The 15,000-nt window shown below is 46.6% G+C and overlaps 1 protein-coding gene across 3 annotated transcripts in view; it reads left to right on the plus strand.

The window, feature by feature from the left end:
• The window catches only part of dclk1a (doublecortin-like kinase 1a), a 78,779-nt gene that overhangs the window by 40,611 nt on the left and 23,168 nt on the right, over positions 1–15,000 (plus strand). The window contains exon 5 of one of the 3 annotated variants that reach the window (XM_056284656.1): positions 9,710–9,718. The exons of the other annotated variants lie outside the window; for them this stretch is intronic. Within the exon in view, the coding sequence (XP_056140631.1) occupies positions 9,710–9,718 (9 nt within the window). The remainder of the gene's footprint in view (positions 1–9,709; positions 9,719–15,000) is intronic. 3 annotated transcript variants of the gene reach the window in all.

Here is a 15,000-nt window from a genome sequence, read left to right on the forward strand (position 1 = left end):
TCTGCAGAGTTCGACGGGTGTGTGAAATGTTTTATTTCCCCATCGGTTTGGTACGTGTGTGTTGTATTCTGAATGTTTTTTTTTTCTATAGAACAGAAGAGAAAGAAAAAAAAATTGCCAACTAAACCCAATAAGGAACTACCAATTTAAACCCTTCACCACTGTTTCATGTTTTTTCATCATCATCATCATCATCATCATCATCATCATCATCATCATCGTCATCATCATCATTCCAAGAGCATGAAGTCCTCTTCTGCTGCACCTTTATGTGCTTCACTCCAAACACTTCAGTACTACCACTATTACTTTCTGATCAAAGTGCAGAGGATCTGATCTGGTTGGGGATGATGCGATTGGATGATGCAACACGCAGAAACTCCCTTCCACCTGCTGCTATCATACACACGTAACACAAATACAAACAAAACAGCCATAGTGGTGCTAATGGAATCGTCTGTGATTCAGGAAACGTGGATTTTCCACCAAAACAAAAAAGTGTAGATTTGAGTTTTTGTTCTTTTTTTGTGCATTGTGACCAGTTGCCTTATGTGACAGCTGGAAGCTGAGCTCTAGCCAGGGGGGGAAGTAAAGGAGGAGTGAACAAATGAGGTTTGGGACACTGATGACTTCAGTAAAGGTTATGGGAATGAGTCACACTATATGATTTGGCTGTGGCAGTTTGGGAATGATGGTGTGTTGTGTGTGTGTGTGTGTGAGGGCGAGAGAGAGAGAGACAGACAGACAGAACAGAGAGAGAGAACAGAGAGAGAGAGAGACAGAACAGAGAGGGAACTCAGAGACAGAAAGACAGAACAGAGAAAGAGAGAGAACAGAGAGAGAGAGTCAGAACATAGAGAGAGAGAGACAGAACGGAGAGACAGAACAGCAAGAGAGAGACAGAGAGAGATAACAGAGAGAGAGAGAATAGAGAGAGATAGAGACAGAACAGAGAGAGAGAGAGAGAGAGAGAGATGAGAGACAGAGAGAGAGAACAGAGACGGAGAGAGAGAGACAGACAGAAAGAGAGAGACAGACAGACAGAGAGAGAGACAGAGAGAGAGACAGAGAGAGATGAGAGACAGAGAGAGAGAACAGAGACGGCAAGAGGGAGACAGACAGAAAGAGAGACAGACAGACAGACAGACAGACAGACAGACAGACAGACAGACAGACAGAGAGAGAGAGAGGGAGAGGGAGAGAAAAGAGAGAGACAGATAGAGATGAGAGACAGAGAGAGAGAACAGAGACGGCGAGAGAGAGACAGACAAAGAGAGAGAGAGAGACAGACAGACAGACAGACAGACAGACAGACAGAGAGAGAGAGAGAGAGAGACAGAGAGAGAGAACAGAGATGGCAAGAGGGAGACAGACAGAAAGAGAGAGAGACAGACAGACAGACAGGGAGAGGGAGAGAAAAGAGAGAGACAGATAGAGATGAGAGACAGAGAGAGAACAGAGACGGCGAGAGAGAGACAGACAGAAAGAGAGAGAGACAAACAGACAGAGAGAGAGAGAGGGAGAGAGAGAGAGAGAACAGAGAGAGAGACAGAGAGACTGAATCATCTTGGTTGCCATGGAGACCTGGAACAGTAAGCATATTTGGCTGGAGACACAGTGGTGTGAAAGTGCCGTATATGGCAGCGGCTTCCTGCCTTGTGGCCTGCACAACACGGAGCTGATGGATACTTCGTCCTCATAAGAGGACTGTGTCAGACAGTCCCGGCGTTTGCAGTTCTCAGTAACACCTCCTGTTTCTCTCGTCGGCTTTTCCTGCCACTGTTTGTGTTCATCACGGTTTAATGACTCTTTGTGCTGCCTCATCCCCTTACACCTTAACACCCGCAGTGTTGAGATTGTAATAACGGGGAGAAATGATGAATCATTAAAGGTTCATCAAAGGTTCAATTGGCATTTAGAGCACTGCAGCCTTCAACATACGTGATGAATGAAACAGAGCGGTCGGGTGGGATTTTAGTGAGGTGAGGGCGTTTGATTTGACTAACAGCCGATAATGACCAGGCACTTTTAGAAGGCTGTGGACATCGATACGCTGTTGCCCGGTCTCAGTTTCGGGGTAGGACATCGATCATCTTCTCTCAATCTTGCACCCCATTGGACATTTATGTCGGTGTTTGGCGTTGCAAAAAGCGCGATTGTATTTGTCTTGAAGAGGAAAAAAAAACAACCCCATTATTCTCACAAACACAAAAAAATGAAACTTATTTGTGTGATTTTCTAGAAATGTAGTGTTAAATACATGTAAATTAAGTCGTGATAAAAGCGGTAACGATGTAAAAATAATAATTTTTTCATCTCATGACTCCTTTAGTGCTTTTCTGCTTCACCCTAATTTGTATTCTGCTGCTTTTGTACTCCAGTCCTGAACGCCAGATGATCTCAGGAGTTTAAATCTTGAGGCCCTTGGTTTGAATTTAAATCATCTGGCTCTCATCTTCCTAACAACAGTTTGGCCCAGGGCGCTGTTAATATGAGTAATGCTAACCACGAATTTAATTAAAACAGCATAATGCAGGTAGTGTCCTGCTCTTGACCTGATTTCTTGTAAAGCCCTTACCACTGTTGTCAATTCTGGTTTTTTGATGTTGCGATTTTTGATCCTTTTCACTGTCACATAGTGATCTGGGGTCCTGTGGTCACACTGACTGGGTGCATTGGGGGGGGGGGTATACATTTATGGATGTCTCAAAATGTTCAGAATTTGAACTCTGATAAGATCGGGGTGCTTCTTTGTAAGCCCTAAAACACAGGCAGAAAAGCTTTGCATTTGTAGAACCTCTTTCTGAAGTGCAGTGGTCCGGTCGTGAACCTTGAGGTGACCATGGCCTTCACCCAACAGGGTGCCAGGAAATGGAGCAGCCTGCCTGCTGATCTGAGGTCTTGCCCCAAGGTTAGAGTAATGGAAAATGTAATAGAAATACATGCTTGGGTTGATAGCTTGTGATACTGAGAGCCTGTAGGAAAAGGTGCTGGCATGTTTGGCCATTTTTGAGAAAATTTTGAGGGTTTTTTTTTTGCCATCACTGTTCTAATGCCTCTAGGAGGCGCCATGCAGTCTGCTGGAAGGGCGATGTGTGCCATCACATAGGATCAATTAGTGATACGCGGACCAGTTCTTTTTCACAGAATCGGTTCCTTCGAGCTGATACATGTAAATGTATCGAACCTGTCCAGTTTCGATGCTTTGTGGAAAATATGGCGTCAGTTTCTCCGTGACACTCCGTTGTAGTACACGCGTGTCCGACAGCTCGTGCTGCCCGCCCCACACAACTTGTCTTCAATGCATTACCAGTCATCACGTATAAGTTTGCATTAATAGATTAAATGTTGATTTTAATGAACTGATTCAGCATCCCACTTGTATGTAGGTAGGCTATGTAAGCTCAATACGATGTTACAGAAATGCCGCTGACCAATGACCCGTCGTTCTTTTCGAGGGGCAAGTCGCAGACGTCCTAGTTCGAGAGAGATCTTCGTTCAGTCTAGTTCAGTTTAAGCTGCCGTCTGTCTCGACTCAAGTCCGATTCAATCGCTTCTTGTTCACTCATACGTCCTTGTTCGAGAGGACGGTTCATTTGAGCTCGTTCAGTGAGTAGCTGCCAGGCTGTCTCGACTCGAGTCACCCACTGACGTCCTCTTTAAAGACAATGATTCCCGCGCGTTCATTGGTTCTTCTTCATCTTGTTGGTTTTTATTGGCGGTTAGCATCCGAAATATTGCATTGCCGCCACCTACTGAAACGTAAGAACGCCACAGTACTGACGTTGTACACCCAAAGTGATCCTATTCACGACATTGTCCATTCTATAACCCAGACCCAGTCTGAGTTGATGCAAATCCTCCCCTCAGTGTAACATCTGGATCTTCTCCAGATATGTCAAAACCATTCAAATATCTCCTGGCAGCATCCAGCCCAATCTCGATCCTCTCCGACTTCCACCTTTTTTTCAGCAGCGTAATTCATGACCATGGCAATTAATGCCAAAAATCTTTTCTTGTCCATGCAGATATTCTGGTCAGCCCCATTCCCTTTCTGCTCCGGTTGTTTCTGTACTTCCAGCATCTCGTCATTTCTCTCCATTCTCTTAGCAGCTTAGGTGTACAACAGTCCCATTTCTGCTCTCATCTCATTCACTATCTCTTCCTTAATTCCTTTTGGACACTATGCTGACTCCCCGTATCATGATTTCCCTTGCAGTGCAGGCACTTTGCTTGCGCTTTCTCAACTTTACAATCTTCAACATTGCAGTTGTCCTTCCCACATCTGCTGACACCCTGTAACTCGCATAATCAAGGTACACTCTTTCCAGCAATTCCCCTTCAAAAGTCAAACAGACAGACAGAATTACTGTCCTCCTTCTTCCCTTCTTAGGGTCTAGTCATTCTTCTTGCCTCACACACAGGTGCAACATCCCAAAATGACTCGGCCTCTACTGCCAGTGGCATGCCACTTATCACTCCTTTCTTCTTTGCTTTTAATCTGAGTGGGAAGCAAGTCACACAGAGATACCGTCTAAATACCTTGATCTTAAGGGTTCTATTCCGCTGGCGCTTTCAGATACAATCAATGATAACCATCTTATAAACGTTCCATCACGTGGGTCCTTGAAAATCCCGTCTTGTTTTGTCACAGGTTTCATCCCTACGAGATACTATGTTTCCTCTGTTCTCAATGACTATAATCGCTTGAGCAATTCACATGTTTTTATTCTTTTTCTTACTTTCAAACCCTCTTGTCATAATTTTCATTTCCAATTTCGCTCTCTGACTCCATTTCCGCCATTATCCTCAAAGTTGTCTACCTCATCATTCATTGGCTGTCCCGCTTCCTATTGTAATCGAGCACATTTCCGCCCGGTGCGGGATTCGAACCGGGGTGTACTGCACTGGTGACATCGCTAACCGCTGGATTAAAGGAGGCCGACCCCCTGGCCAGTGAGTATTTAGTAGGTTACATTATGTTTTGAGTGACTGCACCACCGTAGCGGGCATGCTGAGCAGTACCCTATGATAACAGCAAGTGGGCTTGGGTAGTATGAGGGGGGAAAGTCAGGGATTCATGAGCACTCGGTACACTCAACAGGTTGACCCGGTACATGCCAGACACTAAAAAGAGTCGTTCAAAAGATTAATTTGTTCATTTTCATCTATCTCTAGATTCAAGGCTGAGTAGCTCCACCAATGTTGGTATTCAGTAAAGACGGGGCAATATGCGTAAACCAGTCTGCTTCCACAAACAAAAAGGTGGAAAGTGACTTGGAAGGTAGCGAGTATGGATTAGACTAACAGTGTCCAGCAAATGGTGTAAGTTGTTGATATAATGACCTACTATCCCTCTGATTTAAGTCTTGGTGACCATGCATTGAAACGACATGAAGTCAAAGCATTTATGCAATTGGCTATGGATTTTCCGGAGTGGTTAGAATAGTTTTAATGGCGGCAATTATGAAATCAAAGACCATGAGAAAATTGTACTTAAAAATTACTTTCAGAGACAGATATCTTAGTTACATATATGAACTGTCTTCAACCATTTGCTTCAGTTGTTGTTAGTTTATGTCATAATCTATTGTATTTTTCCAACTCTAGTTTCTGTCATATGCTCTGCCCCCAGTACCAGCTTAGATGTGTCTCCTGCTAAGTGCGAATGTAAAAAAAAAATGTCATTAGCAAAGTTGAGGATATAAGAATGAACATCCCCCCCTCCCCCACCAGTGACTTAGCTGTCTCACTGGTCAGTTCTTCTAAATTCGACTGCTTCCAACTTATCACATTACCCTTACAAAGATTGTTTCCATCATGAAATCTACAATCTGCCACCATGACATTGTCACTACTGCCCTCCTGAAGGATGTCTTTGACATAGCCGGGCCCAGCATCCTCTCTATTATCAACAGCTCCCTGGCCACTGGTACCGTTCCAGCCTGTTTCAAGCACGCAGTGGTCCAGCCCCTCCTAAAAAAAACCCCAGCTTACACCCTAATTTACCTAGTAACTACAGATCCATTTCTAAACTTCCATTCCTGTCAAAGTTTCTCGAAAAGGTTATTTTCAGTCGATTGCTGCCCGAATAACACCGAAACGACATCTTAGAAAGATTTCAGTCAGGTTTTAAGGCTTATCATAGCTCAGAGTCTGCCTTGCTGGAAGTGTACAATGACCTGCTCCTCTCTGCCGACTCAGGTGACTGTGCCATTCTAATTCTTCTTGACCTCAGTGTGGCATTCAATACTGTGGATCATGACATTTTAATAGACCGTCTCCAGTACGGGGTTGGTGTTAATGGCGCTGCCTTGAAGTGGTTCACATCCTACCGCAAAAATAGAAGCTTCTCAATTAACATAGGCAATTTTTCCTCTCCCCCAGCTAGTCTCTCCTGCGGGGTCCCACAAGGCTCTATCCTCAAATCATTCAAAAAATATGGAATTTCCTTCCACTGTTATGCTGATGACACCCAGCTTTATCTCCATCTGAAACCAAACGATCAGTCCAATCTAGTCAGTCTCTTGAGCTGCCTTGAGGACATAAAGCGCTGGATGGCACAAAACTTCCTAAAGCTGAATGAAGGCAAATCTGAAGTTGTCCTATCTGGCCTCCCTTACTCAGTTTAAGTGTTTACCAACAGTCTTGGCAAGCTGTCCACCCTTGTCAAACCTCATGTCAAAAACCTTGGTGGGATATTTGATTCCGCCTTCAAGTTTGACAAGAAGTTAATGCAGTAGTGAAAGCCAGTTTTTTCCACCTTCATACTATTGGCAAAAATCAAGCTGTTTCTCTCTTTTAAAGATCTCGAGAATCCACACTTTGATATCCTCCCGCTTGGACTACTGCAACTCCATGTACGTATATTGGGATTAGTCAGTAGTCTCTGTCCCATCAGCAACTGGTCCAGAACACTGCAGCCAAGCTCCTGACAGGTACCCGGAAGAGAGACCATATTACCCCTACTGGCTTCTCTCCACTGATGATTTTAAGGTTCTGCTCTGTTTGTTTATAAAGCCCTAAATGGGCTGGCCCCCACCTATATTGCAGACCTTTAAACCCTCTATTCCACCTCCAGGTCCCTCAGGTCAGTTGACTTAGGGCTCCTGGCTGTCCTGGGATGTAAACTTAAGCTCGGGGGTGACCACACCTTTGCTGTTGCAGCCCCTAGACTGTGGAAAAACATTCCCCTCCTAATAAGATCTGCCCCCCTCAATTGACTCTTTTAAGTCCCAGCTCAAAACTTAGGTTTGTTTTCTGGCATTTGAATCCTCCTGATGGTGGCTGATTTGTGACTTTTGCCTATGTCCATGTCTTGTTTATTCGTGCCTACGTGCTATGTGGCTTGTTGTCTATGTCGGTGTTTCTTGTATGTGTTTTAGCTAGCTGCTCTGGTCTGTACAGCACTTTGGTTAACGTGGGTTGTTTTTAAATGTGCTTTAAATCAATTTGACTTGACTACCATATGTTTACTTTTCATTTAGGCTCTTTTAAAGGTAAATTTAAAAACTTATGACTTTGCGTTTGTATGATTTTTTTTTTTGGTTTACCTGTTATTGCATGTTGTTTGAGTTATATTTTCACTTGCTGATTTATTTATATTTTGCAATAACACTGACGGCCTGCCCAGGGTGTCTCCTCGCCTGCCGCCCAATGACTGCTGGGATAAGCTCCAGCATCCCCGTGACCCTGATTGGGGATAAGCGGTTTGGATAATGGATGGATGTATGGACATCTGGTTGGTATTGGCATGAAATAGGCACTAGAAATGATGTGCCCTCTGTGCATACCAACTCTCACTTAACAATATTCTCGATTATGTTGTTATCTTTTGTGATGGAGTTGCTAAGCAAAAGTGACCAAGAAGTCTCTCTAGGCGCTCGACATTCTGCTACCACATCTTCTGTTGCCACAGTGAAGCTAACATTAATATGCTCGGTAGCCATAACATACCATTGCTGTCGTTATAATTCTGCTGTTAGTCTGAGACATCTCTCGACACCGTAACAAACAGAACCAATCTTGAAGATAATACTCCGATCACAGTAGGACTGACTGCTCTACTCCGTGCCCCCTGCTTTGGAGGGGGGCTATGGCCTCATCAGAGATAAAGAGCATGCAAAGATGCAAATACTGCAGCTCGGAGAAAAACGTTTGTGACGTAACATATGCAAACATCTATGTAGGAAAATATGAGCGAACACAAAGAGTCGGTTGCCTTTTTTATTTGATGCATAAACGAATTGTAAGGTCGACTTGTGTCTGTCGCGGCCAAGTTGCAATACCAGTCGCTTTCACCCTGCGAAATGGGAGTGACGGAGAATCACAGTTGTTTGTCGCTGTATGGAAACTTGTGACTCACAGCAAATTCTCAGTAGCTCACCAGGAAACATAAACATGCTCTGAAATGAGGATATTAACTAAGCTCACAGGATAGAGTCTCGCAACAAACAATGTCCTTGAGCAAAACACTAAACCTTGATCCAATTGCTCATTTTAAGTCCCTCTAGCGATAAGAGCGTCAGCTGATAATCTTTTTTTTTATCTTTAATTCAAAATCTAATTTCCTCTGTTGTTTCGTTGTTCACGGGTTCTTTTATTGAAGCTTTCATTGAAACCCTCATGGCCTCTTATCTGTTGGTAGATCTCATACCAGTGAAATAACAGAGAGAGCAACTCTGAATGCCGGCAATGGACCAAGAAGCTCCTTTTATTCCGTTCAACGACATTTTGTATAAAATGAGAAATTACTTTATTCCTTTTTTTATACAGTCTGATAATAACTGTAAGAAAAGAACTGACACCACTCTTGAAGTTTCACATTCATTTTTATGAAAATAACACAGGCGAGATACAATCTTTTTTATCGGACATAATTATTGTGGAGTAGACAGAGTGCTCAAAGAGTAGCTCGAGGACCAAACATACATTTTATTTGAAATACAGAAAGGAGAGAGACAGACAGATAGACAGACAGACAGACAACACATGCTGTCAAACTCCACCTGGTGTCTATTTGTGGGTCTGGCTACTCTTCCCTGAGTGTCTGTGCAGCTGAGACCTCAACACCATAAAAGAAGAGAGAGGGGGGGGGAGAGACTGGCAGATGGACAGACAGACACACAGAGGGCCAAGCTGACCTGTGCTTTAAGCCATTATGTTGGCATTTGTCTGACAATTAAGCAGCAATGTAGTAGTAAATACAAAGGTCCGTAAACAACGGCCTACACTTGGTAATCAATAGGCAGTCAGCTACCAGTATTAACGATAATCAATTATATTTTCAGAAGATATAATTATGATTTTTTTTCCCCTCAAAGACTCCATGTCCTCGTCCTTGAATGTCCTATCCTCTTACCATCAGTGGCGCTCACCGTGGTGTATACTATAGATTCATCCCATTAGCAATTATATCCATCCTACAGAGTTAATGTTGGGCAAATGAGTTGGGGGGGGGGGTTGTGTTAAAAAAAATGGCAGCATGGTTGCATAGTGGTTAGCGCAGTCACCTCACAACAAGAAGGTCCTGGGTTCGAACCGCAGCGGGGTTCATAAGTGGTGATCTCACTGCTCAGGGTGGGCATCTGAGCAAAAAGGTGAGAAATCAGTTTGCACTCCTGTTCCCCTCCCCTTTTCTTTCTCCTTCTCTTTCTCTGTCCATCTGTCTATGTCAGGGATGTCAAACTCCAGGCCTCGAGGGCCGCAGTGTCTGCAGGTATTTGTTGCAACCATGCACTACACCACCTGATTAAACTAGTTCCTTTCCCTCCTTGATCCAGGAGGTGAGCTAATTAGTTAAATCAGGTGGTGTAGTGCACGGTTGCAACAAATACCTGCAGACACTGCGGCCCTCGAGGCCTGGAGTTTGACAACCCCTGGTCTATGTGGTCTCTATCTCAGATGCTTCATGTCAGCTAAAATTAACAGAGTACATACAGATGGCGTCAGTGTCTCATCTCTGGTTCTGTCGCGGAAAAAAAAAATCCCGTGGAAACGGTGAGACCATAAGTTCGTAGGCCAGCCACCTCTCAAACCCACGTACAAATCCCCCCTGGAGATTAGTTGACACCCTCTTAAAGGACAAGCAAACTCATGGTAAAAAGTTAGGAAGGTTATTATGGTTATAAACTTCAAGTGTTCGTGTGAACAGTTGGAAATAAGGGGTCATACAATGAAGATATCCATCTCTGGAAGTTAGTGTTAAGCAGAACTGATGATTTCATAGGTGCCTCCATTGAAAGTATTGTGGCGAATTCAGGGGGCAGCCGGGACGCGAACCTGGGTCGCGGGCGGCTATGTTAATGAGTCGACTAAAGGGTCCGACCCGTTAGCCAAGGGCTAGCGAGTCTTGTCATCCGTGGTCGTTAGACTACCCCTCCCCCCCTTCGGGAAGCGCAGCATATCAGGTCCCTCACGCCTGTGGCGCACGCGCTTCCGATGGCCTCACGGTTTCACCATCCCACTTCTGACGCCAATGTAACGAATTGGGGGCAAGTAGAAAAGCACCCTCAAAGACTCCGACCACGGCAACGACCACGGACTTCCTCGTCTTCTCCTTCGTCTTGCAACTTTCTATATGCTAGTCCATGTGGTGGAGCGGAGTATATAAAATAGGAGGAGTTGGATCTAGATCCAGCCCTGCCCCCTGGATCTCATGTTCTGCAGTGAAGACCATCTCTTTGGGGGGGGGGGGGGTAGCCGGGACGCGAACCCGGGTCTCCCGCACCACGGGCGACTACGTTAACCAGTCGACTAAAGGGCGAGTCCAGTCCTCCGTGGTCTGTTTTAGCCCCCAGATCGCTTACGGTCATGCTCTGACGTCACATCGTCTCAGTCCTGGCGCTGTTGGTCAAATTCATAGTTGGTGCCCTCTGAGTCACTTGCCGCCATCTTGTCTGTGGAGGGTGATTTCGGCTTTCTTGTTTTGTCTCTTCTGTATTGAAGAGTGACGCCGGTGGAGTTTCCCAGTCCACGTGACGGCACGCCTCACACCCTTCCAGCAGACTGCATGGCGCCGCCTAGTGGCAGTACAACAGACATACAGAAACATAACTTTCTCATGAACAGTTAAACACGCCTGAAACTTTTGTCCCCGTCAATAACTTTTCATGTCTCGCCACCATCATTTGTGTAAATAGCAGCTTGCTGCCACTGTTTTTGTTTTAATGCTATGACTTCTTTAATACAACAGGTGGCCTTAACTGATGCTAATTTGCTGTTGGCTTTACCTGTGCAATAAATCCTGATTTTTAATCACAGAAACTTGGCAGTTTAAAGGAAGTTAAGGTGATCAGATGTAGACGTAAAACAAGTAGACAGACTTTTTATCATTTTATTTGGGGCATAAATTGTTGGAACAGGTGCATAATACGACTGGGGGGGATGGGCTAACAAGGTGAGGGAAAAAGTCCATTTTCATTCGACGTCATGTTTAATTGTAGCTGCGCTTGGGAGGTGGGGGGTCGAGGCCCAGTGGCCCATGATGATCCCTCAGTGTTGGACCCTTATCCTTCCCTACGAAATAAGACTGCACATTTACTACTACTACTACTTTCGGCTGCTCCCGCTAGGGGTCGCCACAGCGGATCGTCCGTTTCCATTTCTTCCTGTCTTCTGCATGAAAGGCAGAAATAAACGCCTCTGAACGTATGCCAGGCACGTGGCCTTGTGATTTAAGTACAGGATGAAGGCCGAGGGATGAGTGGTTTGAGACAAAACAGTTTAAAACTTGTCATGTGACCATAGTCCCGTGTGTGCCGGTGCGATATTGACATTGGTAAGAATGACATAGTGTAAACTACTAATAAGACACGTTAGCCCCTAGCTAGCTAACGGGTCTGACCCTTTAGCCGAGCGGTTAGTGACGTCGCCTTGTGGTGCAGTACACCCCGTATCGAATCCCGCACCGGACAAGAAAATAACCGGTAACAATAACTTGTGGACATCGGGGCGGGGTGATGTCCGCGGAATGGAAGAACACCAGACAAACATCTTCATACCCCAGCTGTAGTTTTATTGAGGACAGACATTGTTGTGATACAGGTCATGGTCCCAGCGCCGAAAAGCGGATTATCACAAAAAATTGGTGACGACGTGGTGGACACGAGCGTCTACCCAATACCACAATCAAACCGGAACTTTGCCCCTCAACGGAAGTAATACGGCACAAAATGGACGCCTAGGCAGGTTGGTGCTAGAACGGTAGAGGCTAGTTCCCGTCGATACAGAGAACGGTCAACTGAGCATGCGCAAGTACTCGTTGCCTCCATTGTTTGGGTAGGTTAGGGTTAAAGTTAGCTAATCAGACGCAGAGTAGGGGCGGGTCTTCCTAGAATCCTAGCGCCTGGATGCTACGCGGGGCGTGGAGGCATGGTAGAGGCATTTCGCGCATGCTCAGTTGGCCGTTCTCGACTCCATTTCCGTTCTCTGCGTCGATGGGAACTAGCCTCTGCCCATCGTCCGGGAGGGAGGTGGGAGGGAACTCCGCTGCACGTCATCAAATGCTCACAGCGGACTCGACCAATATCGACTCGGGGTCCTTCGACTACATATGACGTCACGGATTATGTTGCTAGCTAGCTTTATCGTTATTTAGCTGTGTGTTTTTTTTACAATCCACGTTGAAATAGAGTTGGTTAGTAAAGGTGACAGGGCCGAGGGCCCCAGCTGCGTCTAACGTCAATCTACTGTTCCTAAACTGAACTAGCCCCTACCCAAGCCCCTATCCAATCATAAGATTGCTCGATTCCGCTGTGAGCGTTTGATGACGCGCGGCGGAGTTTCCTCCCACCTCCCTCCGGACGATGCATTCTAGCACCAACCCCTGGGGCAGCGATCATTACAAGCTGTTTATGGACAGCGTTTTGTGTGTGATACCATTTCTTTAGGGCTATTTCTAAGCTCGACTGCGTTTGCTGACAAATATATCAGAACCCCCCCCCCTCCGACTCCACCCCATCCCATGCCAAGAAGGATGGACTGCTGAGGAGAACCGGCGTTGTCCTAACGTGTTGAAATGTCCTTCCGTGTTGAAATACGCTCGCGCATGCGCAATAACACTGTCGGACTAAACGGGGAGGCTGAAACGTAAGAACACCGGGAGCGTTTCGCTGCTCTCTGACCCCCTGCCCGACCGCCTCTATCTATCTATCTATCTATCTATCTATCTATCTATCTATCTATCTATCTATCTATCTATCTATCTATCTATCTATCTATCTATCTATCTATCTATCTATCTGCCTGCCTGCCTGCCTGCCTGCCTGCCTGTCTGTCTGTCTGTCTGTCTGTCTGTCTGTCTGTCTGTCTGTCTGCCTGCCTGTCTGCCTGCCTGCCTGCCTGCCTGCCTGCCTGCCTGCCTGCCTGCCTGTCTGCCTGCCTGCCTGCCTGCCTGCCTGCCTGCCTGCCTGCCTGCCTGCCTGTCTGTCTGCCTGCCTGCCTGCCTGCCTGCCTGCCTGCCTGCCTGTCTGTCTGTCTGTCTGTCTGTCTGTCTGCCTGCCTGCCTGTCTGTCTGTCTGTCTGTCTGTCTGCCTGCCTGCCTGCCTGTCTGCCTGCCTGCCTGCCTGCCTGCCTGTGTCTCTCACGCACTCTCACTCAACACACTCAAGTCCCTCGCTCCGTCTGCGCGGCTCTCCGTCCCCGGCGCGCGTCACAGTTTGCGCAAGCAGCCCCGCCGCCAATGAGCTCCGCCTCAGCGCGGACGACGCCGCGCTCCCTCCGCTCCGGCTCTCCCATTCACTTTTGACTTACTATAAAGATCTCGTGCCGAGAGCGGAGCGCGTGAGTCGTCGTCGCCGCCGCCGCCGCCGCCGCTGCCCCCGGTTTTGGACTAATTCTGTGTTTTCAACATGCTGGAGGCGGAAGGTAGGATTTCACACGCCGAGGTCTCATGCGCCTCACTGCCGTCCTTATCCCCCCCCCCACCCCCGAAACCCGAGGAGCGGCTGTGGTGGTGCTGCTGCTGCGCGTCCTTCCGTTTAAAGCGCTGACCCGAGTTGCCCCCGCGGCACCGTCAGCGCCGTGTCTCGCGCTCTGAAGTGGTTTTTAACGTGACGGGTTTTCCCGGAAATAAGCGGCTGTTTCGAGGTGACTTGAGTGGCGCGTCGAGGCGGGTTTAGTGCCGGCTCGCTGTGTGTGTAACTCGGCTTTTCATCAATGAGGAGGATGCGCCGCGTGTCTCATCCGGGGGCCACGAGCTCGGCGGGAGAGTGAACGGACCAGGATGGAGAGATTTAAGCTCCCCAGAGTTTGTCCCCCCCCCCCATTGTAGTTGTTGTCATGTTCCGTCTGCTGAAACAAGGGTGTGACGGCGCTTCTACTGTTAAAACGGTATCGATGACGTGAATGATCGTAACGAATAACACCATCAGACTGAAAAGTGACAATAAGATGTCTGGGTGTGTGGTGGTGACGAACCTCTCCGGGTCGTTGCACATGATTTTTTTTTTTTTTACTTCACTCTGAAAATGAATTATTTATTGGATATAATCTCAGTCAAACCGAATACTACCCTGCAGCGATAAATTGACATTCATCAGGGTGATATTCCAGTAAGTGATGGAGCTGTCGGAGCAGGTCCAACGGACGTTTGGAGGTGGACACGAGGAGCCACCCAATTAAAATCCATTACCCAAACCGCTTATCCTGCTGTCGGGGTCGCGGGGGATGCTGGAGCTCTGAAAATTAAATGCAACCGTCTCAGATGGCTTGACGAGTCTCCATGTAGTGTAGGCTGACAGTAGGAGATGGAAGTGCACCGTGGGGGTCCTGTGGTCTCCTACTGGAGACCACCACAGTGAGGAAAGACATCCTCGCACCCTTTTCGCAGAAACATCGAGACTGCTAGATATTAGAATGAGATATATCAATATTTTTCTTTTCTATTCTCACACAGTGATCCTCTTCAGGGGATATTATTAGATGTTGATAGCGTGGCGGAAAACACCATGTTTATGTAACCGTGTCCTTATTTGGAGCATCCCATCGTGACAAACTCTT

This window comes from Lampris incognitus, chromosome 8 (assembly GCF_029633865.1).
Source record: "Lampris incognitus isolate fLamInc1 chromosome 8, fLamInc1.hap2, whole genome shotgun sequence".
NCBI classification, from domain to species: domain Eukaryota; kingdom Metazoa; phylum Chordata; class Actinopteri; order Lampriformes; family Lampridae; genus Lampris; species Lampris incognitus.